General features: G+C 45.8%; 2 protein-coding genes across 2 annotated transcripts in view; one reads left to right on the top strand and one right to left on the bottom strand.

Moving 5' to 3' along the window:
• Positions 1-2,724, top strand: part of EVL (Enah/Vasp-like) — a 75,318-nt gene extending 72,594 nt beyond the window's left edge. The window contains exons 12-14 of the mRNA XM_082761225.1: positions 601-667; positions 1,023-1,080; positions 2,143-2,724. Coding sequence (XP_082617351.1) covers positions 601-667; positions 1,023-1,080; positions 2,143-2,180 — 163 coding nt within the window. The 3' untranslated portion in view covers positions 2,181-2,724. The remainder of the gene's footprint in view (positions 1-600; positions 668-1,022; positions 1,081-2,142) is intronic.
• Positions 2,725-4,961: 2,237 nt separating this feature from the next.
• On the bottom strand, positions 4,962-22,619 carry DEGS2 (delta 4-desaturase, sphingolipid 2; the record flags this gene model as incomplete). The annotated part of the gene is made up of 3 exons (XM_082761226.1): positions 4,962-7,182; positions 13,605-14,347; positions 22,538-22,619. 3 exons carry the CDS (start codon positions 22,617-22,619, stop codon positions 7,039-7,041), a joined length of 969 nt encoding a protein of 322 aa, XP_082617352.1. The 3' UTR covers positions 4,962-7,038.
• Between the last annotated feature and the right edge of the window lie 1,354 nt (positions 22,620-23,973).

The raw sequence follows: 23,973 nt of genomic DNA, 5'->3' as shown, positions 1-23,973 counted from the left end.
CTGAGATGTTTTAGAGTTACTGGTTAAAATGGAAAGTCTCACAGCTTCAGCTTCCCTATGGTCCTTCGTCAGCCATCAGCAGAGGTCAGCTTGTGGACGAATACAGTCCTGGAAGACTGGTAATACTCACATGTATCAGGCAGTAAGGGCAGATTGCGGTTGGTTTGGGGTCTAGACAAAGTGCCGGTGCTGCACAGTGTTATCAGCAAGCTCAGCTCAAGCCAGGTCTTTGAAGCAAAGGGTTGTTGGGCTATTCTTTTTCCAATCATCTTTTGCTAACCTGTATGTTACTGTTATTTTAGCAACTGATTAAAGCCTAGGTGCCAAGACAAGGATGCTGGTATCTACACTGCAAATTCTGTGATAAAGTATATTGTTAAGTCCTTTCAGTATTTTCTAGTTTAAAATTATTGAGTCCCCCTCACCCTCAAAAAAAGAGTCCAAATTAAGTTTGGGCTCAGCCTTGGCATGTATTCTCCATGCTGTGGGCAGTCCAGGAGCAGCCTCCCCGAGGGCCGGGGTCAGCAGGTGGGTATGGCTGGGCAAGCATTGCAAGCAACTAACAGGCTGCTTTTTTGTCCTTTTCTTTCCTTTTTCAAGGATGAAGCCAGTGAGCAGCAGCAACGACGTGGCTATGGATGCCTTAGATTTTGATCGAATGAAACAGGTGAGTCGAAAGGTCCTTGGCACTCGGATTTGGCGAGCTACCCATTTTCCCCCATGCATGCGCTGTACGAGCAAAACAGCTGTTCAGTCTGCCGATTTCCTCTACAACTAGGTGCTTAGAGAAGGGGTAGCTGGTGAGCAGCACGAGAGCACAGTCTCACTGCTATTCGAGCAAGATGCCTGTACAGAAATGTGCAAATAAATATGCCAGCCTCTTCTGCAGCCCTGGCTGAGAGCAGCGCTAGGCTCCGAGCACCAGCAGAGGCGGGGGCACAGCACAACCGTGTTAAACTTGCGTTTTCTTCCACCGGTTAGAAGGAGATTCTGAGCAGCTGACTTGTGTTTTGTCTCATCAGGAAATATTGGAGGAAGTTGTAAGAGAGTTACACAAAGTGAAAGAGGAGATAATTGATGGTAAGAAAGAGAAAAATTATTATTTTTCTCACCTTTATGACTAATTTCCTGTAGATAAGATGATAGGCACGGCAGGGAGTTCCCTGGTGTTCTCAGACTTGCCTGAGCAGCTCTGATTTATATACACAACCGAAGGCCATGCATCTACCTTAACTGATCTTTGATTGTGACACTGTACTCACATCCTTTATTTTTATGCTGTTGACAAGCATTTTCACCCCAACTTGTGAGAAATTCACCGGCCTGTGCTTCTCAGAGGTGGGACTGGGAGAAATGGCCAGCCCGTAACCCAAGGCACATCAATTGATCACAGTCAGAGAGCGTGAAATCACTTTTAACTAGCCTGCCAAGCAGGAGGACACAAAGGTAGCTACCTGGAAATCCTTCCCGAGCATCCTCCGTAGGCCTCCCATGCTCAAAAATCTGTTTCAGCCCTTCACTCAATCTGAATAGCCATGTACTTTTCCAACTCGGTGAAAAGTGCAACAGCTGTACTAAAAGTATCCACATTTTTTTTATAAATTGCTCTGCAGTTGATGACAAAATGTATTTCTCAAGGCCGTCATAAGGTAGCATAATAACACTATTACTGACACGCACAGCAAAATACCTACTTGATGCCTGCGTTAGGGCATGTGAAGGTAGGTCCATGCCCATGCCCTGCACTCCCCATCTTAGCTTCATACAGAAGGGGAAATAGAGGAGACTGTGAAACAGCTAAACCCATGCCCCCTCCCCTTGCCCTAGCACCACGTGCCCACCATCAGCTGGGCAGTTTGGGGTGAGGACGCCCTTACCTGTACGCTACTGCCCCAGCAGCTTGGCCCTCAGAGACTCCCCGGTTCATTCCAGTGCAAAATAAGACATCCATTATAAATCGCAGATGCAACTTCTTAAGCCACTACTGCAGTTTGCAAGCAAACAGCTGACTGCTTACCCTTACCATCCGTTTACCCTCCACTCATCCTTTTACCAGCGCGTACGTTCTGCACCCTCTGTACTTAGCGTTCTCCGCGCGCTGGGCATGACGTTATGCACTAACTTTGTGGTTTGGTTTTCTAGCCATACGGCAGGAGTTGAGTAGGATCAGTACAACATAATGACTGCAAAGCATTTGGACGGTACTAAGAATGCTAGGAAGAGCGGATCATTTCTAAGTGTACCAAGGTCACGCAAGATGGTGAGAGAGGACACCGGCACTGTCTTTGTTCTTATACCCTTTTTATTAGCAGACTCAGCACACTTTGAAGCTTGCTGCTGCCTTGGATTCGCTTCATTTTAAAAGTCTTAATCTAAAGAATATTAAATTTTAAATTTCTGGATTTTTTAGATTTCATCTGACACTGCACATTGGATTTGTCAGCCTTTTTTGTATTTTGTATTTGCTTATTTAAATGTATTACCTTTCTTTTTAGTAGTAGATAAGAACACACGTGAATCATTTGCTTTTGATAGATGACTTCAAAGTAATTTTACTAGTAGTCTGCAATGTAAATGAAGATCCTTTGCCAACAGAAATGTATTGTGGCATCACCAGAAGAAAACAGAGACATGTTAGTTGTCAGCCAACAAATTCTTTGTCTCAGAGTTATCACAATATAAAAAAATGGTACGTCAGTGCATCACAGTATCTGTGTTCATATTGGTAATAAACTGTTTATTGTCCACATGGCCCTGCCTTTGTTTGTTTCATTAATCGCTTCAGTTTCCCCACCTCAATGCCACTTGAATGTGTTTCCTTGCTGGCACAGGGAGGATGGGAGGAAGGCAATGAAGACACGCCCTGCAGCTGCAGCGCCACGGAGCAGGAACGGAGAGCCCGTGCAGAAACCTCAGTGACTTTTTGCTGGTCAGTGAAGGTCAGTGGCTTATGGCTCATCTCAGGCCACCACTGTCCTGCTGCATCTCCTGCCATCAGTAAAAAAATAAAAACACAAAACAACAACAACAAAAAAGTACCAGTCCCATCACCTGCACGTGTAAGAGCTCCTAGTAAATAAAAGGGGGTTGTTCATCTGGAGCAAGGCTACAGAAGGCATTAGGGCAGTGCTGAAATCACTGGTGCAACACCTCTGAACTAGAGGCTTAGGGGTGTCACTTGTTAATATTTCACACGTTTCATCTGTTAACGCTGTGCAGCCTTTGATGAGCTTTATTTCATGGAAAATGAAGTCTCATATCTGAGTACAAGATGCTGCGTCGGCACGGCTGAGCACTTAATAGCATGCACCCACTTGTATCTATATCAGGTCACACTTTTTTTTTTTTTCTTTAGTGCCATTCTTCCCATTCTTTAGTGCAATCTTGGGAATTTCTGCTCGACTTGGTTCAGCGCAAGATTTACAAGGCAGCAGCCGCGATACCATCTTCTCAACAGCTTTGTGTAAACGGAAGACGCAATCAGAGTTCAGCTATTGAAGTCAGCCCAGCATTCCCTGAGCCCCCTGCCTTGCTTCAGGCCTTCCTGAAGATTTCGTGTTGAAGGCCACGTCCCAGGAGCTGCTTCAGGAGCAGAGCCCTCAAGAGGCAGTGGCCGCCCCCAGACCTCGCAGAGCAGTGTGGCAGGATGGGGCAGGACGGACTGGGCAGCCTGCTCTGGGTGGCCCTGCTTGAGCAAGGGAGGACCAGGTGCCCCCCAAAGGCCCTGCCAACCTACACTGTCTTGGGGATCTGTGTGACTGCCTTCAAGCAACAGGACACCCAGGCAGGCAGGGGCAGGGCGGGCTCGCAGTTACTTATAAATTTTTATCTGCTTTGGCATGGAGAGCCCGTGGTTATGCTTCAGCAGCCTTCAAAGCAGCCCCATTTGTCTTTCAGAACCCTTCTTTTTTTATTTTTCCTTTTTTCTTTTTTTTTTTTTTTCTTTCTTTCTAGCTATACTGTAGATTAAATATGGGAATATGGGAGAAATTTAAACTTATTTCAAACACAAGCTCCAGGCCTGATTTGCGCTGGCTGTTTAGTGCCGGCTTCCCACTTGGCTGGCTTAGCACAGTGGGACAGAAGTCCGTGTGGGAGATAAAGCTGAAAGACACTGATGTGCAACACAACACTGCAGCCCCAGGACCAGGAGGAAGAGACTTTCTGGTGGGAAGAACACAGCCAGGCATCAGTAACGGTGAAGATTATTATGGTCAGCTGCATAAATCTCACACAACAGCCGATGTGTTCCTTAATTATAAACCCATTTAGTGGCACACCTGACAATGGCAAGTACTTTCCTAGACTGCTGCCGCCTTGCAGGTGGTCACAACTGCTCTGTGAAACTCTATTTAAGGTTGAAGATGTTTGAGGAACTGCCATGGTTTGTGTTTTGCCTCAGAGTATTGCGTTGTGCCTAAGGTCAGCAAAAACTGCTGCCACTCAGGCTGTGTGCGGCCTGGATGCGGTGTGCCCCTACGTTAACATCAGCAACCTGCTGAACGCGAGCTTTTCTTACCCTCTGCTATCTCCACAGGCCTCCTGTAATTAAGACAACGAACTGAAGTCTGCACAGAGCTGCTTAATGGGAGCAGAGCCCTGAGGTGCACGGGGACAAGCAGGGGGGCCTGGCTGACAAGCAGTGACACCTCATCCCCCCGCCAGGCGCTCACCCTGCTCTACACCCAGCCGTGTCCCAGGGACAGGGGACAGCAGCAAGGAGAGGCCTGGGGCTCTGCCGGGTTCCAGCTGATGCCCCACGCTGCTTCCAAGCACAGTTTAGGATTAGCAGGGGTCAAAGCCGGTGTTTTGGTGGCTCTGGTGACAGGAAGGCACCAGGAGGTGGTTGCAGTTGTGGCACTGCCAGAGGATTTCCCCCTCACAGCATCTGCTGTAGTTTGCCTGTTCCTGCCATAGGGCAGGGTGCCCCTCCGGGCTGTGCTTGTTGAGGTTCTGCTGCCACACAGCAGCCAGGGGCATTTTAGAGCATCAGAAACCTGAAAGGGCATTGACCTTCTCTCTGACCACCCACACAGCTATTTGTCCATCGTTTCTCCGCTTCTAACATGGCCACACAACGAAGGGGATCTGGATTAATTTTTAAGTGAAGAGAATAAAACCATACACAGACCCTACGTTCTCCTAACCCAGTCCCATTTGCTTTGTATTTACAAAAAATGAGCAGCCACAGAGAGGACAAGCCCACAGCCTTCTCCAGCAGCAGCCACACTCATGGAAGCTCAGCTTGCCCCGCACACCCGCAGGCCCCAGTACTTCCAGCAGCTCCCAGTCCCTGCAGCAAGCAGGGGCACTGTGGCACAGCAAGGTGGGACCACGACTGAAATGCTGATGGGAGGCAGGGTCAGAAGCGGCTGACAATTTTGGTTACTTGCCCCCGGTTTATACCAGAGCCTCTATGTCAGGATAGGCTGGTAATGTGCAGATCACGAAGGTGACTGCATCACGGAGCAGCAAAGGGAACCGGAGAAAGGTCACTCCCCATGGAGGAGAAGTACAAAAGTCAGATTGAGGAACACAGCATAATCTTTATTATGGTTTTTATATTAGCTTGCTAAATTGGCTGAGAGTTGAGCACCAGCTTGCTAAGGACAAGGGAAGCTGAATACGATGACAACGTGCCAGCAGCACTGAAGTAAATTAATAAAAAAAGCCAAGCTCCCTGACACGAGCACTGACACAAAGAAGCTAATGGGGGCTTCCATTACCAAAGCTTCTTTTATGGGGAAAAGGCACACTTCAGCGAAGTGGCAGAAGAAATCTGCCCTTCCTCTTCTCTTCCAGAAGCCCAACCCAGGGACCAAGCCAGGATCTGTGAACAAACTGGTGCTCAGCCCCTGCGTCACAGAGGATCCTGCACTGCTGAGCAAGCCTGGCTATTGACCTGACTGCCAAAACCAGAGGAATGAGGAAACTGCAGGAAAAAGAAAATGTAGGTGGAGGAACCCAAATTGCCACAGGCTACCTCAGCTGCCTGTTGTGCCCGGCTCCTGTAAGGACAGAAGACTGCACCAGAATGACTCACTGGATCCAGGGCTGCAGGAGGGAGGGACAAAACTGAGTTTATTGGGGAAATTGGGCTTCCCAGGCCTAACAGTGTATTCTGAGGTATCAACATGACTGTAAAATAATCCTTCCCTTTGTAATGTACATGGGTTTCCAGAAGAAAAAACAGTCAAAACCATTAGAGGGATTAAGCTGTCAGGTTGTTAGAGGACCTTTATAGATCTGTTCTCCTTTAAGCACTTGGTAAGGACAGAAATTAGTAGTCAGCTTTCCAGAGCGCAGGGAAGAGCGAGTATCATGTGCTTCCCATTGCCGAGTCTCCACAATTCATCCCTGCCACGTAACTATATTGAATATTAGACCCTAAGAACAGAAATGGTTTGAGAAAAGGTTTAAACAAAGTTCTGGAATAAAGGACAAACAGCAGCTACTAAAATAATGATCCAAATGTACAAAAATACATACATTTTACATTTCATATACAAAATCTCTACCACCAGCCATTGTCAGGCATCAGACACTGGATTAGACAGAAGTGTGAGCTACAGGCACCCTTGTGTTCTCTTCTAGAGTATCATTTGCTACTGCACGCCAGTCATCCCTGCTTCCATGGTCCTGTGCATGCAAAGCATCTACATCACATCTGGCACGAAGAGAAACCTGCCCTCAGCTACACACAGACACACACACACACACCAAATATTCTCCATTTGAAGCCATGGGAAAAGCTTGTCCCAGGAAGTTAACTTTAAGTCTAGACCAAGATTCATGTAAGTGCAGCTTGCTCTAGCGTAGTTTCTCAGGGTTACATATACAAATATCCTTTATTTAAAAGTATTAGCAAAATATTACCTAAAATAGTGCATCCAACTTAGACACTTATCCTCTTGGTCTAAGGAGCACGTAGCAACGTCATGCCAGCACAGAGGAGCATCCTTCTCCTCCCACAGAACACTGAAACCACTCAAACAAGCAAACCAAATACCAGTGCAGCTCCTAGCTGGAGCTAGTCCGTTAATTTTCTTTTGCCAGCTTGCATTTTCTCTTAACCCTTGAATAGGGACTGATACTGTCATCAAAAACAAAGTCCCACAGGACTCGAATCCAGGACTGGTGATAGGGAAGGTTATCATAATATTCTGCTGCAATCTTCTTCACCTGGAAGAACAAGAGAGATAAAAAGCTGTTTAGCTGCACGGTGTCAGGTGTATTTCACTTTTCAGATCTGATAGCACAGCCCTAACCTGGAGTTACTTGTTATTGCTTGTGAGTTCCTGAAGTTCCTGAAGTTCAGCCAAATAAGATACGCTTAAACCCATTTAGATACTTTGAGTTTGGATGCAAGTTCTGCCTCACAGTGCTAGATGATGGACCTCTGCCTTCAGTCAGAACCAAATTTCTCTCACTTGGGAGGTGGAGAGCTCTCCGCAGCGAGGTGACTAATCCACCCTACAAATTGCCAGCAATCCAACACGCTGTATTTAAGCAAGGCTTGCAATACTTGTCTGCTGAGGGTTCTGTCGAGGAGAGAAATAGCAATAGAGAAAATGCCAGTGACACAGCCTGTGCTATGCTTGCCTCTTTTTTTTTTTTTTTTTTTTTTTTTTTTCTTCATTCTGTTCCCCCCATGCAAACCTGCAAGGGCTTCCTCCTCCAGGCAGAGGAGATCCTGGGGGTGGTCCATTCTCTTCAGCCCAGTGTTAAAAATACTGCAAGACTCCTGGCTAGATCCTGAATTTCACAAAGTTTTATCCCTGTTACAAATCAGCAAGTTTTAAAACTGTTGCCACCACAGAAGCATTGCATGTTTCTGTGGGTGGTGGTGCAGGAGGAGCAAGGCCAGAACCAGAGGACACAGGTTTCAGACCTGGCAGGTTTGGGGAACTATGAGAATTCCTGGGTATCAGTGTTATCTATGGTACATTTCACCAAAAAAATAAGAACACCTACCTGAGCACTGTTTTATTAAAACTCTACTTCCCAGACAAACAAAGCTCTGTGCTAAAGCAGTTTGGCTGGGTGGACAGCACGACTTCTCTCTTTAAAAACACTGCAGAATTTCAGAGCCAGCTACAATGAGCCCAGCAAAGACTTCCAGGGAAATTGTAAATTTAGAGCTACACATAAATGGCCCTCTGGGAGGAGGGACTAGTCTGCATCCACGGTGTAATGGTGTAGTCTTAACGCAGGACTTTGTGAAAAGGTAAGATTCACAGCCAGAGCAAAATTATCACAGAATCACAGACTTGTAGGGGTTGGAAGGGACCTCAAGAGATCATTGGGTCCAAAACCCCTGCCAAAGCAGGTTCCCTGGAGCAGGCTGCCCAGGTAGGTGTCCAGATGGGCCTTGAATATCTCCAGAGAAGGAGACTCCACAACCTCCCTGGGCAGCCTGTCCCAGTGCTCCGTCACCCTCACCGTGAAGAAGTTCTTTCGCATGTTGGTGTAGAACTTCCCGTGATCCATTTTGTGGCCATTGCCCCTTGTCCTGTCCCCAAAGACCACTGAAAGGAGGTTGGCCAAATCTCTCTGTCTCCCACACCTCAGGTATTTATACACATTGATGAGATCCCCTCTCAGTCTTCTTTTCTCCAGGCTGAAGAGACCCAGGTCTCTCAGCCTCTCCTCATAGGGGAGATGCTCCAGGCCCCGTATCATCTTTGTGGCCCTCCACTGGACTCTTTCCAGGAGATCCCTGTCTTTTTTTTGTACTGGGGAGCCCAGAACTGGACACAGCACTCCAGGTGAGACCTGGAGTAAATTACAAGCCATCGCTGCTCACTGCTGGTTACATGGTTAGCTCAGCTCCCTAGCAGTCACTTCCCTGCGAGGCTCGTTGTGTAACACAAGTTTTGTTATGATCTTTTACTTCTGTACTTCAGCCCTTGTGCACTCCCTGTGCCAGTGGCATGGTAGTGTTGTGTTGGAGGAGGGAGATTTAATTCAGGTCTCATTATGCCTGCCACCGAATACCTATGACTGCCTGATAATTTCCTACATCCTGCTTTCAAGTGTTGGTCTGTACTTCCGAGGTGATTCATTTTCAGTGTGATGCAGACAACACCAACATTTCCCCTTAGATGCATTTGTTAATAGCTGGACGAAGGGTGATTTCTAGGCACTGGGTAGAAGCTCTGCAGATGCAGATTTAATTCCCTGCTCTCCTCCTGTAACCACAGTAAGAAATGACTTAATCTGGGGTTTGCATCCTCCTCTTTCCCAGCCGGGTAACTAAACAGCCAGAGGATGAGAGGACAAGAGAAAGGACTGTTCACACTGTAAGGTCCTTGGTGAATAAAGGTCACCAGTGAGGCCCTATGCAGACACAAAGGATGTCCCGGGTCCCCATCCTCAAAAGCTTCCTATGGTACACAGCTACCCTGTCTGAGCACTTGAGGAGATCCCATAGTTTTCCTATTTTCCAAAGGAATGCAGCTGTTATCCAAGTGAAAACCACATTAAATTATTCCCATTTGTGATAAACAAGAAATGTCATCCCCAATTGCCACAAAACAGTTTTGCCACCAGGAAGCTTCCCACTGGGAAGCGTGAATTTTGTGATCGTGCATACCATACTCTGGAAGCAGGCAGCCCAGTCTTGGCTGGCAAGCAGCCTGCCAGCATCAAGGGATGGAGGAGTTGCTTGCTCACCAAGCATATTGGTTTAACACCTCCCGACAGGGTATGGTGCCATCTCTTTTTGAAGAAGTTCATTCTGGAAACCAGAGGAGATGGCACTGGAGTGGGTTACCCATCTGCGGGGCAAGAGCTCAGTATCTCTTTGCTCCTGTCTCTGTTTAGCTTTGCGCTCAGCAGCACTTCGTGCAGGAAGGCAGGCAGAGCCTGCATCTTTTGCAAGGTCTCTGTGCTCCAGGCAGGAAAACTGCATGAGATGTACAGAAAGCAGGGAGAAAAGATAAACCATGATAAAATGTTTTTGACAAAGGAATGGTGAAGAGGAAAAAATTGATGAATGTAGGTAGAGGGGACAGCTGAAGGATTTTTTTTATGGAAATGACAAGGAAGCATATTTGGTGCTTGTTTTCATTATACTAGTATATGGGAGGGAAAAGAAAAAATATATATATTTTCTCTTCTACAATGGATGTACACAAAAAAGGTTCCCAACAAAACTAGCTTATCGATTACCATTTGTTTCAGCATCTCCATGTGCAAAACAAAATGATCTCCTCATTACCTTCCAGAGTAGTAGGCAGGAAGTGATTTATTTTTTTTTTTCCCTTTAAATGCAGTCCCCTTTTAAATGCAACATCAAACTATCTTTATGAAGTATAGTGTAGGCTAGAAAAGGCATCCCCCATGTTGCATTCTGGGTGCAGCACAAAACCTGTGGATGGCAGTTTTTCCAGGTAGCAATTTTTGCAACCAGTCTTACCACCATCTCAAAAAAGATGGTACTGTGACGAAGTATTTCTACATCCTGCCTCTGCCTTCCCCATTCCACGCTCTCCTTGTTGCACTGGAAAGGCCCATCTGCTTCAACTTCTTCCTCCCTTCTTAGAGATAGCAGCTAGAAGTGAATGAAACCTACTGTGGAAGGACAACCCAAAATCAATGTCCACAATAAGCCAACACTTGGCACCTGGTATATTGGTGCTTTCCTTCAAGTAGATCAAGGAGGTAAGTAATGAATCTTTTGGGTGGAAACTTTGCTTCTGGTTTTGTGTTTGTAGAGCACACAGCAATGCCCCCATCCCGCGCCACAGCACCAGATAGGCACGGAAGTTAAATACAACCTAGTATTTCACCACAAGTGTTACAGACCTTTTGTCCTGAGGCAATCCAGGAGTTAGAGATCCTTATCATGAGATAAGAAAATTGTTTAGAGTGCTAGAAAGCAGAGTACAGGAGTTCCCTCCATACTCCTTGACTGAAGAGGAAGAAGAACTCAAGCTAGCCCCCCCGGCCATCACAGGGTTAATGAAACCTGCAGTACAGAAGGAGTACATCTACCATGTTTTCCAGTCTTGTCTGTCTAATAAATCTGGTTTCATACCATGTCTTCCACTTTTCCCACAAGCTTAATGAATAACTTGTTTGCCTCTGGTAACACAGCAATTTTTACTGTTGTTTGTAGGACGAGTACTGAGTTCCTTCTGGTTCTCCTGTCTCCCCTCACTGTAAGTCTATTCAGTCCTTCAGATAATGAAGAATGCATCTTCTTACTCACTTGGTGAAAAATGCAATTTTATTGTTATAAGGCTTCACACAAAGGCTAATCTGGTCATAAGTCTACAGGTATTTTTTAGAGAGGTCTTTCATACAATGAAAAGTTTCATGATCTCTTGTGTAATCTCTCATTATACTAGCGGGACAAGTTCTTACTGCACACTAATGTCACTCACTGTCACTCTCTGGCAGCTTATGGCACAGCCTACTATATTTCAATTTTTTCATAGTCCCAGGGTAAAGGTCTTTCTAGCGGCAAACATATTACTCAGAACATACTGGGTAAGACACCTGTAATAAAGGACAAAATTTACTTCTCTGATAAGCAAGCAGAAGATCCTGTTACTTTCCAAGCTTAAGATCCAGTTATTTTCTGATCCTATTTCTCCCCTGCTCTCTTTCATGCAAGAACAAAGACTTTCTTCCACTTTTTGTTTGCCAATATTTGAAGAAATGAGAAGTCATCCAAATCAAGCAACTCAATTATTAAACGTTTGAGTGCTTGAAGACTACGTGGAAAAAATACATCTTTGCTGAGTGAAAAATCTGCTGACCATTTAAGCAAGGTGAGATTCCTCCTCTACCTGTTATGAAGTTCATGCATTAAAGCAATTCAGAGAGAGTTTGTCCCCTCTCCTTCAACCAAAGAGGCAAAGTTTTTTGTCCTCAATTTGCAGTAAAGAACAGACAATGTTTTAATGGTCAAACTATTTTCTACAACAGCTGTTTTGACAAAGGAGTTCCCCTTTCATAATAGATTTTCACTTGCAAATGTTCACTTGTCAAAGATTCAAGTTTTCCATATTGTTCTATCGGGCAAAAACGACTGACAGGCCTGGTATCTCCTCCACCAGCAGGGCAAGTCTCAGTTGCCCTAGAGCAAGAAACACATGAAAACAAGTCCATGAAATTCAACTAATAACTCCATCCTCTTTACACGGGAGTGCAGACACTTCCAGCTGCTACACTGCCTCGAGAAATTACGCTAAGCTATTTGTGATGTGGGTGGGGAAGAGCTTTTCAGGTCTCATTTAGGTCTGGAGCAACAGTCCCAGCAAGTTCAATTAGTCACTCACCTCCCTTGTGTAAGATACAGAGCTTAACCTCTTTCTCTTGTTGTATTTACATTTCAGTAATCTAAGTATCTAAGCCTATCTAACAAGTTTGAACATTTGTAACTAAAGCTAAACTCATGCATTTCCCAGCTGAGCTATCAGGTGTATCAGCAATAGGAGTGCCCGATGGGAGAACCTGACATGTGAACGCTGGCTGCCCTGAACCCCACTGGGAATAGCCAGCTTCTACAGGACAGGCCTCTGGCACTCAAGGGGAGGTGTTAAACAGAACTGCTGGCTGGATAGCTTCTTGTTTTAAACCTTTTTTGAGGAAGATTAACCCATAAAGCAGAGTTCCCAAACTCAATTTGCCATAAAAGTTGTGTTCTGCACTAGTGTGGAGCTCACAGCTCCAGAGCTTCAGCCTCCTCAGCTCTGCCTCCTCCTCAGGAAGATGTTGCTGCAGTATCTCCCAAACAGCAGAAGAGGTTTCCTCCCTGCCATGCCAGAAGATCTATGTGTAGGAGTAATACTCAAAGTCACGTACCTTTGGCACTGAGAGCACAACTGCCGAGGAACCCTCGCGTTAAAATCCAGAAGAGCAGCTACATTCCTGGTGGTAGACTCAAAACCATTCCTAGACACCTGGGCTTTGCAAATTTGATTCCCACAACTGATAAAATGTAAACAACAGGGGGCTTGACTTTAGAAAGAGCAAAGCCACGGTGCTTTCCCTCTGATGGACCAGGCACCCTCAGTTTCTGTGGGTGGGGCAGCAGAGCTAAAACTAGTCATGTAGAGTGGGGATTTATTTCCTAGTGCTATTTGTGTCAAGCTGGAACACGCCCCAGCATTTATGTCATCTCAAAAATAGACTTTTGTTTGATGTTAATCAAGCAATAGAGTTAATACATAGATTGATCATTAGACAATTTTCAAGTGGTGATTGCCTCCTGACTCACTTCAGATGGGCCTTTGGTCTTTTAAAGACTCTTTAACGAGAGTCAAAACTGGGTAGTTGAAGAAAGGCAGTAGAGAAATTTAGACTATTGCTTGAGGATCTTATAATGCAAAAAAAAAAAAAAAAAATACTACTTGAGCCCTCTGAGGCTCAGAAGTTCATGTTTCCTCCAAATAACCTACATATTATAGCACTTTGGCAGCCATTTCTCTCAATGCCCTGGTTAAAAAAGAAAGAATTAGAATCAAATTCAGAAAGCTTTCTCCTTTTTTCCTTTCTCTAAAAAGGAATCATCTATGATTTAGAGTGACTGCTTTGCATCAGTTTAGAAGCTTTTATAAAAATCCAGTCAACTGTGCTCATGCTGTACTTACCATTGGCAACTTGCACCCAGGAATGCTGGGGAAGTCGTGGTGCTCCATGTGGTAGCCTACGTTAAAGGTGAGCCAGTTCAGAGGTCCGTAATAAGAGTAGGTCTCGTATCCTTTTAAAAACATGTAGTGTTCTGCTATGAAGTGCCCAGAAATGGGATGTAAACCCATGCAAAGAATTGTGCCTGCTATTAAGTAAATAATAGGTTTGAGCCCCCAAAGGTAGTAAATGGTAAGATCAACAGAAAACTGCACAATGGCATTAAAAATTTCCATCCGTGTGATTGCTTTGGGGTTCACATACAGCGGTCTCAGACTGTAGAAGAAAGGCTGGAGGAAGAGCCAAAGCAGTTTCCGAAGTGGCGTACAGAAGAACCAGCCTTCAAAGTCTGTGGGAATGTCCACATCCAAACTGTCCCCACCAAGGTACCGGTGATGGTCTATGTGGTATTTCTTGAAGGAGGCAGAGTAAGGGATACCGACTGGCAGGTTGGCAAAGATTGCAAACCATCGGTTCCACTTGGCCTGCTTGTTCCCAAAGGCAACGTTGTGTGAGATATCGTGGATAGCTAGTGTCAGTGAATGGTTGATGCAACCCCCAAAAGCATAAGCCCAGAAGAAAATCCATTTCCAAGATAAGTTTTTCACCAGATAGCATGCTAGAAACTGCGTGAAAACCATTCCAGATACAATCCACTTCAAGTGTGGATCTGGTCCCATCAGAGTCTTGATCTCTGGATATTTTGCTAAGGAGAAAAATGCAGAGAAAATCTCATTAATTCGCACGTAAACAATCAACACTGGTGCTCTTTATTTTTGTCACCTTAAATTTAAGGTTCTAGATTTATAAAATAGGAATTCCAGGCCAAAGTTACCACTACAGCAAAAACTTTATTAATGTATGGGCTCCATCCCCACTTACAGCTTCATGTCCAGTGCATGTATGCACATATATTGGATGACCCTGATGGTCAACAAGTGGCACCATGCACCCTCATGAGGATGAGTATTAGGATGTTAATAACCATTAAAGTAAGCTCAAAAAGCATCTTTTGTCAAGTTTTTCCACTTTTCTTTCTTTATGCCCAATCCAGATGCTATTTTCAGCAGAGGAGAGATACAGGTGCCTCCTTTGTAATCCTTTCCACACCTTGGTTTCAGACATACTAGCAGGGCAAGAGGGCTGTGCAACAGGCTCTCCTGGTTTTACTCTGTGGTTACATGACAATTGTAGCATTAAGAAAAGTTTCATAAGTGAGTGTTTGCCAGTGCTTACAACGTGCACAAGTCTTTGCACATGCTAACATCACTAGAAAATAAGTAATATTTTCAGGAATTTTTAAGATACAGATTTTTTTTCCCTATGTTTCCATTGATTAGAGTGTTCCCAAGTCACATACCAGAAAGAGGCATGAAAAATCACATAGCTAATCCCACATGCAGCCTCACAAGTACTGCAATACAGGATTAGAGGGACATGGATTAGATTTGCCAGGTCTGACTCATGTCAGTACAGGACCAGCTTACCAATCTTTGGTGGCAGTCTAATTGATCTTTTACAAATATATATATATATATATATATACACACACACATATATATATATATATAAAGAATTCCAGCTTATCTTCTAGGTGCTGCTCTGTCCTCCACATCTCTTCTTTACAAACCCCCCACTTCTCACTCCCAGTGCTACCTTGCACTGGAATTTTTCCAGTTTAATGGCCTTTGCCCACCCATCAACCTTCCTGTTTTTACTCATACTCTGCATTTATCAATAATTGCAGCTCTCATAGATAAGACTGTAGGACAAGTCACTCATTCTGGAGCCTGAGGTTACACAATGCATCCCTACAAATTTGATAGGCACATTTTATGAATAGAAAATCAAATGTCATCTGCCTATCACTGTGATACCGATGCCATAAAACGAGGTTACGACGATTCGCATCTGTGCAGCTGTATGTACTATAAACAAACACTGGAGACAATACACATAACTTCATGTGACCTTGAAAGCAGTGCCAGGCACTGAGTGAGGGATGCAAATGAGTTGTTTTTTGTAGGAGTGAAGCCTGAGGAGTCTGCAGCAGGACTTAAGGAAGCAGGTTGATGCAGTCATGCTCTGCAACTATTCCAACAACCTTAGAGCCTGGTGGTCAACTGCAGCCAGGCTCGACAGATGTGAAGAGACAAGATTAAGTGTCATGGATGATGATGAGAGAAGGGATATCCTCGGTTCTTCCCCTTGTACAGACAAGGGGACAAAACCATCATTAGAAGTATTCAGGCAGGTGGGAAAGCGCTAGTAACACAACATTCACAAGTTACGCTAATTTTTTGACAAAAATCTCTTTAAAAATCCAGATTTTTGTTCTCACTGTTTTGTTTTTGTCTTTTTTTTTTTTTTTCAGTTTTAGAAATTATACTTTTTCACACTAGAAGTGGTAACATGGTAGAAATTGTTCCCTCATACCTAGACAGGTACTAAAGGTTTTACACAAAGTGCCAGGATACCTGCTTTAAATAACTTCATATAATGACCTTGTTAGGAAGTCCATTATAGAAATATTTGTATATAGCTTAATGTCGCCTTAGGGGTTTCTGTCCAAAAGTGAGGAATTCCTTTAGTAAATCAAGCAACCTCAAATTTTCAGTCATGCAGTTGGTAGAGAGAAGTTACTGCAGCCACCACACCGGCTGTTGCACAGATACAAAATGGCCCAATCTGTTCTGCCTGGCCAAATCAGGTCACCTCTATCAAAAAATATATATATATTAAGTGGACAGAAAAATGACTAAGCGATGCTTTATGCTGTAATTTGAGAACACCAAAAGTTTTGACCTATTTATTGTTGTTGCAGCTTACCTAGAAGGGAGTTTAGAGCAGTAGCCAGCAGTAGCACTGTGTGCAAGCAGCAATTCGGGCAGCTTGCATTCATCACTAATGACAGCTATGAAGTAACTTACTAGGGTTTAATATTAAATTGAACGTGATAAATTCCTATCCAACAGTAAATTTTTGTGTAATAGTTAAGCCAAAACACTGCATGCTTATCATTAATACTGATAACTGCTTCCTCTTTCCAGGAGGTTGCTGACAGGTGCAGCTGCAAAGCTCCTGAAGGCTCAAAGTGCCACCGGTGGAGTGGTCTGCTAGAGACCTTGCGTTTTGGGAGGGCTGCAAATGCAGAATGTTGAATGCTGACCCTTCCCAAACTTACTCTCCCTCTGGAGCCTGCTGGAGTTTCACACTAAGATGTATATGAACTTGCATCATGCTGGTCTTTCCCAAATCTCCTCTCTTTGTCTTCCTAAGCACTATTCCGTTATTAACACAATCAGTTTCTATAAGGCCAGAGTCCACTGCTTCCCAACAAGCACTGGGTCAGGGCGAGCATATGAAGAAGGTCATAAAATATAATTTATAGTGAGCTCTTCTTTATCAACAGTCATGTCATGGATGGGGAACAGGAGCATGAGAAAAACAAACAAATATTCTGCCATTCTACATAGAGGGGAGAAAAAGGAATGAAGTCACAAAGTTATGTGACCATAGAGGACCAGGATTTGCCCTTTAGAGTACAACCAGGACAGTTCCAGCTACTCTGTCTCCGCAGCACATGCTCCAGCCTCCAGCTTGCTGGGATTTGTTAGCTCAGCCCAGCAGACAGCTTACCCCCATGCACTGCTTCCAGTTGTCCAGAGCCAACACACTGCCACTGGGAGAGCAGGCATACTGGGGTGGATGTACAGCAGTGCAGAAACGTGACTTTTCTGTCTCCAAGGTCAGCACACGGTGAAAAAGCAGTGCAAGCACTTTAGCACAGTATGCAGGGGTAGTTAATAATTCTGCCCAACCCAACCAGCTCCGCAGTCTCCATGCCATAAACTCAGAGCAACTGAAAACTCACCGGGACGATGAAATACAGCACTTCCCACTTGTTCAACAGTGTGGATAAAAGAACAGTAGTCAAGAGAGAACAAATGCTGAGAGTTTATTTTCAAAAGCATTCATGATTCTGAAACAACTTGTTAACCAAATTAACAATTGCAGAGATCACTCCACTGTTGTGTGTAAGCATCAGTTACCTTTCTAAAGGCATGCCTCAATCTAAAACACCACTGACAAAGAACATCAAGCTTAAAAAAATGTAGTCAGAGGACCTTTCCGGGAGCCCAGGAGCACTCAGCATAGTTCTACAGCAATCCCCAGTTAGGGCTGGAGTAATTGTTCCTAGAGAAGCAGTCACCAGTTCCTGGTGTTTCTCCTCCTCAGGGGACAGTGAATACCTGATCTAGCAAGAGATGTCCCTGCCAATGCTGGGGGTGGACTAGAAGATCTTTAGAGGTCTCATCCAACCCAAACCATGCTATGATTCTACAAATACCTTGTTCTGAACCCTCACTTATTCTCTGGTCCCACTGATAAAGCTTTGTTTTAAGATAACTCTGGAGAGACCTAGTTAGACCTCAGTGAGAACAACAGGCACAAATTGTCATTGCTTTGACACCACATATGTAGCATTTGCACATTTATGTAGACACAAGATTTGGACATGAGCAAACGATGGAGCTGTTCAGAAACACAGAAGCAGTGGAGTTAAAGGAGCAGCAGTGCTCACATCCATGAGGGGTAGTAACACCAAGAGAAGGAATTTAATTTCTTTATCTTCCTTTACTTTGACCCCAAATGCGGCACACAGGTATAGTCACAGTGGGCATACTATTCAGTATAATATTTTCAGAAGGCATGTTAAAAAAGGAGGGGAAAAAAAAAAAAGAAGTCTGTGATGCTGCTGTCCTGGACTATGTTGTATTAGATATGAGCCTGTGCCAGATCAAATAAGAGATACCAGGCACAGGATGTTGGCTCTACCACACTACGTCTTATAATGGAGCTGGTATTTGTACCAAAAACAAACAAGCAAATAACTGCTGACATGATAGTGTTTTGCTTTTTAGCAGCTCAGCCTGTGAACACGCTCACAAGCAGCACGGCCCATTTGAGTTGCATCTAATTCAAACCGTACATGAGCCAGGACACAGGTAGGACACACCCGGAGGACAGCATGCATGACAAAAGCTTTGCTTTCCCTCGTCTCCTGCCCCCTCCAGCATGCAAACTAATAAGGAGCCTTTTTGACCCAACTAATTACTCAGACGTTTTACATATCCACTACCCACGGACTTCTACTTGCCCCTCAGGAGGACCTGAGCTGCTTCGCGCTGTCAGGCCCAAGGGAGCTGGGTCACACAGAAGCACCCACCAGAGGCAAAGTGCTGCGGTGGTGCCATGGTGCTGATAACAGAGGTGGATGGTGTCAGCACACCACTATTCCAGCAGCTATGACCTCTTTGTTTATGCTTGGTCATTAGCTGGCTGGGAGTAAAGGGACACAGGAGTGTTAGAGTGCTCCCAACAACCTCAAACAAAAACATGCAGCATGGAGCATGCTGAAGCCTTCAGTTTCTCGTAATACGTTGTCAGCAGAAGACCACGAACACCTAGGACATGGTCTTTCTGCTCGTGCGATTTATTTTGGAGGTGATCCCCAAAGGGAATTTGCATGAGCACGGAGACGGCAGCTATTCTGAATGCTCTGATCAGAGAACAGGCACATCAGTGGCAGCAGCGTGCCCACGTACTGCAGTATAAAGGGGAAACAGGCTCGGTTTCTTTGCCAGAAGCATGTGTAATTCAGAGCTTTGATTTATGCTACTGAGATATGCATCTTGCACATTTTAGTGGGTGCAATTTATCAGACTTTTCATAAATGTGAAGTTTAAGTAGGCAGAGGAGTCATCTGTAAGAAATACTAAACTAATCTGTAAATAAATGAGCAAAACTCCTATTGTCTGGAAGCTATTATACCCAGAAATTGGCTAAATGCAAAAATAAAATGGATTCTGGCCTTTACTTTGTGTCCTTTCTGTCCCTCCCAGTTTAACATCTCAGCATTCCTACAGGATAAAGCATCTATGCCATCTATGCTATAAAATAACTTGCCAAAGAACCAAGTATATAATCATGCTTGGATGTTAGATCTGCTACTCCCAGCCTATCATGAGCAACACTGATTCAGCCCTCATCCTCAGCAGCAAACAGATGCTTCTCTAAGGAACCCGAGAGACAAGGCACCTTCTGACCAACCTACAGTATCTGTAAAGTTAGATCCAACACACAGCACATACAGGATCTCATTCTTCCCATGCCACAACATATTGCTCACTGCTTGCATTTGGAGAACCGATTGCAGATGTAATGACCATTCATTGTGTGCTTATGGTGTTACCAGCACCTGAGCAATGTCTGCTCATTTTCTCTCAAGACAGAAAAAAACACCAACACTTCCCATTGCGTAAGATCGTAGTACTACACAAATTAATCCAATAGACCCTTACTGCCATTAATGTTGAAATATTAATTCTACTAGAAGCAGATATCCCCTCTACATTACACCTAGCCTCTCCCTCCAATAGCAGATGAAAGCCCTTCTTCCACTGGGTTAGTTTTCAGCCAGGTCTTTCCCTTACACAGCTCTCCACAACGTCACACAAATCTCAGTTCTGGCACAAGACAGTAACAGGCTTTTCATAAAGAGGAGGGTGAGAGGGAAACAATGAAACAGCTTGGTCTAATAAACTGAAAAATGTGGATAACATGACCATGAGTTTAAGAGTAGGATTGAAGTGCCAGCTTGGGAGAAGAGCTCCTTAGTACCGTAGAGGCAGCTGGCACCTAGGCTGCACCAAGCACAAGCTACATTTTAATACCTAGAGGCTAGGAGGAAAATACTACAAAGAGGTAAGGGACAGAAAAAGATGCATTACCTCGCCCTTGTGCAAAATGTGGATCTATTTGGTGGTGTAATTGTATCAGTTAGGAATCGTGCCCCTAGTAGGCTCATCTGTTGCAACAGAGCCCTGCTATAAACCAGCTTCCAGCCAGCCCAGTCGGCACACAGCCCTCCTGCCCAGAGGATAACCATCTGCCCCAAGGATCACCCCTGGGTCAAATATGCCAGGGCTGCTACCTGGGAATCTGCAACCTCTGCGGCCAGAAAGCTTGAACCGCCAGTACTTGAAAAGATCTCTGTAACTCTGAGGCATTTTTGTTACTCAGATATATCATCACCACCACCAAAAGTCATAGAGGCACCAGGGCTGCTAACAATTAAACCAGGACACGAAACTCGGTTACTCCATAGAAACAGGTTGGGAAAGCAGCATAAGGAAATAGCGCGTCTGTGGAAAGAAGCTGCCTAATGTGTTTGTCAAGCTCCCCGCATTTTCTTCCCTTATAGATAATTTTCCATTTGCATTAAAATCCAAGTAGCCATGCCTGAGAGAGATCAACATCTCCAAAAGCTACAGCCTAAACAGAAAACAATCCAGTTTCAGTACTTAACTACTAAATCATTAACCTACAGGGAAGGAAATACTTCCTTTATCGGCACGGAATGCTTCTGTCCCTAAAGCAATGCTGTACACAAAAATGTAAAATACAGGGATATTTATGGATGAATGTTCATATGTATAAAAGGTACACGAATCATATTCTGCTCAACAGACACTAGATACTTTGCCAAGTACACTTTAAATACCAGGGTTTACTGACCCTCAGGCATTGAACAATACAGTGACAGTGATTACACCGATATCACACGGGATGTCATGATAGTTTCAATAACTTTTGGTGGTGTTTTGGCATTCATGACACTAGATTCGTGACCCTTTCTGCCCAGCTCGTCCATATCTCCACTTCCCCACCGCTCCTCCTGCTCCCTCGCTGGGGGGAAGGAGACAGACCTTGAGTCCAGCTGCTCTTTCTGAGCCCAAAACAAGTGTGGGGCAAAGCCTCTGCAAGCATTAGGCTGATAGGTCCCCAAAAAATTAGTTTGCCAAGGCAAGGGTAAGGCAGCCCACGCATTCCAGCACCGCCTTTCACCACGGGCTGCAGACTCCACTCCAAGCAAGATGTGGAAAGGAGGCGATTAGCCAGGGGGAGCCCCACCACACACTCTCCTACCCAGAGCTCACCAAAACATTGCTCCCATCACCAAAAGCATCAGTGGCACGACACCAAAGGGCAGCATATTTATACAATTATATCATTTGACTCTCTATCATTATTGCAGAGTAAAATAATAGCTATTTTCCTGGATACTATTCAAACCTGTACCAGGATGTTCCACCACCGTAACTACATGGGAAATGTTTTTCTAGCTTAGACCCATCCTGGATTCAGCTACGAGAGCGCAGAGGAGCTGAGAGATGGCATCTGGTTATCGCAGCCCCTGCCCAGCCCTCAGCCACAAGCCCCAGCCCCTTCCTTTATAAGGGATCTTTAAACAACTTTATCCTGCTGATCAGAGGGAAGGAAAAATGAGTCAAAGTCTACTTTATTGATAAAATGCCGAAGGGAAAAAAAAATCAGGAAATACTCAACAATATTCTGCAGGAACTCAGAATTATTGGTTCTCAGAAATCAGCTTCAGAAAACCCCAAATCCCCCAAGCCAACATATTTATATGTACAGTTAAATGCTGCCTGCACAACAGGAAAAAACAAGGTAGCTGTACCTCCTTACTGCCAGGACAAATCCAGCAGCAGGGAATTCTGCTGCTCTCTCGCAAGCTCACCCACATCCCCATTCGTGCCACTGCCACCAAAAAGATCTGGCACTGAGGAGGGATCCCAGCCAAGCCCCGCTGCCTTGACAAGCGGAGCAGTTCGAGCTGAAGGAGGAAACTGCGTGGAAAGAAATTCCCGGAGCATGTTGTCTGGGAGAGGCAGACAAGCCCCCCCGTGCTCTTCCACCTGCTGCACTAAAGCCGGGGGGCACCTCGCCGTGCTGCCTCCGGAGGGGGAACAACCCCGGAGCCCCCTTCCAGCCCCGGGACCCCAACCCGGGACCACCCCCCCCGACGTACCCAGGATCTCCTTCCTGCGCTGCGTGTGGGGCTGCTCGGTGTAGACCCACTCGAAGTCCCCCCGAGCCACCCGGTTGCCCATGGCTCCGCCGCGCTGCGCCCCGCTCCCCGCCGCCCTATATAGCCCGGCGGCCCGGCTGTGGGGCGGCGCCGGCCGCGGCCGCCCCGTCGGGGCGGAGGCAGGGCGAGGGGCGGCCGGGCTGTGGGGTGCCCCGGGGAGGGCTCCGCCCGGCGGCCGGGGGCACGAAGGGGGCCGGGGGAGGTGTGTGGGGGATGAGGGGGGGGTATAGGGGCTGTCGGGGGGGGTTTGGGGGAGGTCGGGTCCCCGTCGTGCCGCTGCCGACGTCGGAGGCCTCTGGGGGGGGGTGGTCGCGCAGGGAAGGGAGGCAGCGGCACTGCGGGCTTGTCGCCCTGGGGCTTGGGGAAAGGTTTTTGGTAAGCGAGGGTTGTCAAAAATCCCGTGAATCCGCAGCCCGAAGTGGGATGTGATTTAGGGCGAAGCGCGATGGTGCGGGCTGCTCCCAGGCGGGGAAGCTCAGAAGGGCGAGCGGGTGGCCAGCGCCTGGCACGCAGCCCCTGGGCTCTGCCAGCCCTGGGCGAGCTGTCCTGGTAGCAGCCAGCCTTGGGCTGGGTCGTGCTTCGCTCTTGGGAGTCTGCGGCCCAGTTCCTGCGTCTGGTACGGGGAATCAGCGCTCCTCGGTAAGGAAGCCAGGCGAAGGATTTGCTAAGCCTAAAACTCCTCTCTAGCCTCTCTGATTCACAGGGAGAGGTGATGTTTCTCCACGCACAACCCCAAATTAAAGTGCTGCTCTTGTTCCCGCTGCGCTCTTGTGCAAGCCCGTACCTGACCCACTGTCCGTCCTCGGTGCTCGCTGTCCCTAGCATCGCTCCTTCCACTGACCACATCCCACTCGGACCAGCTCCACACTCAGAAGACAATCTTATTTCCTGATGTTCTTGCTCATTTTTTAAGCTCTCTCACTTACTCCTTAGTCTCTTACCCTTACAAATACCTAGCACAGTTGGAAGTTGCAAGTGGCAGAAAAAAAGCATAAAAATCTTTCAGGAAAATTTTTCCCTGTTGATATTTGCAACACAATGATTTCTTCCTTTAGTCATATTTAACTATTTAAGACTGCTTGTTAGGACAGTTGTGTGAAATGATATGGGTTAAAACCCACAAAAATGAAAACAAAATGCTGACACCTGACTGCTAGAAACCTGTAGGATTTTCTTTAAATGTTTTTTCCTCTTAAGCGGTCTAAATTTAAACTCTTGAACAAAGCAGGATGAGTGGAAGGAGCATGGTGTAAAGCAGCTCTGCCCAGAGCAGGAGTTTAACCAGTTCGCTTTTGCAGGTCACTTCTCTGAAGGACAACTCTCTGTTCTCCATCGCTCCAACGTGAGGCCAGTGGTCACCCACAAGGTTGCAGGGT

The sequence above is a fragment of the Aythya marila genome (assembly GCF_965140915.1).
Source record: "Aythya marila genome assembly, chromosome: 5".
Lineage (NCBI taxonomy): Eukaryota > Metazoa > Chordata > Aves > Anseriformes > Anatidae > Aythya > Aythya marila.
This window is presented reverse-complemented; position numbering and strand designations above follow the sequence as displayed.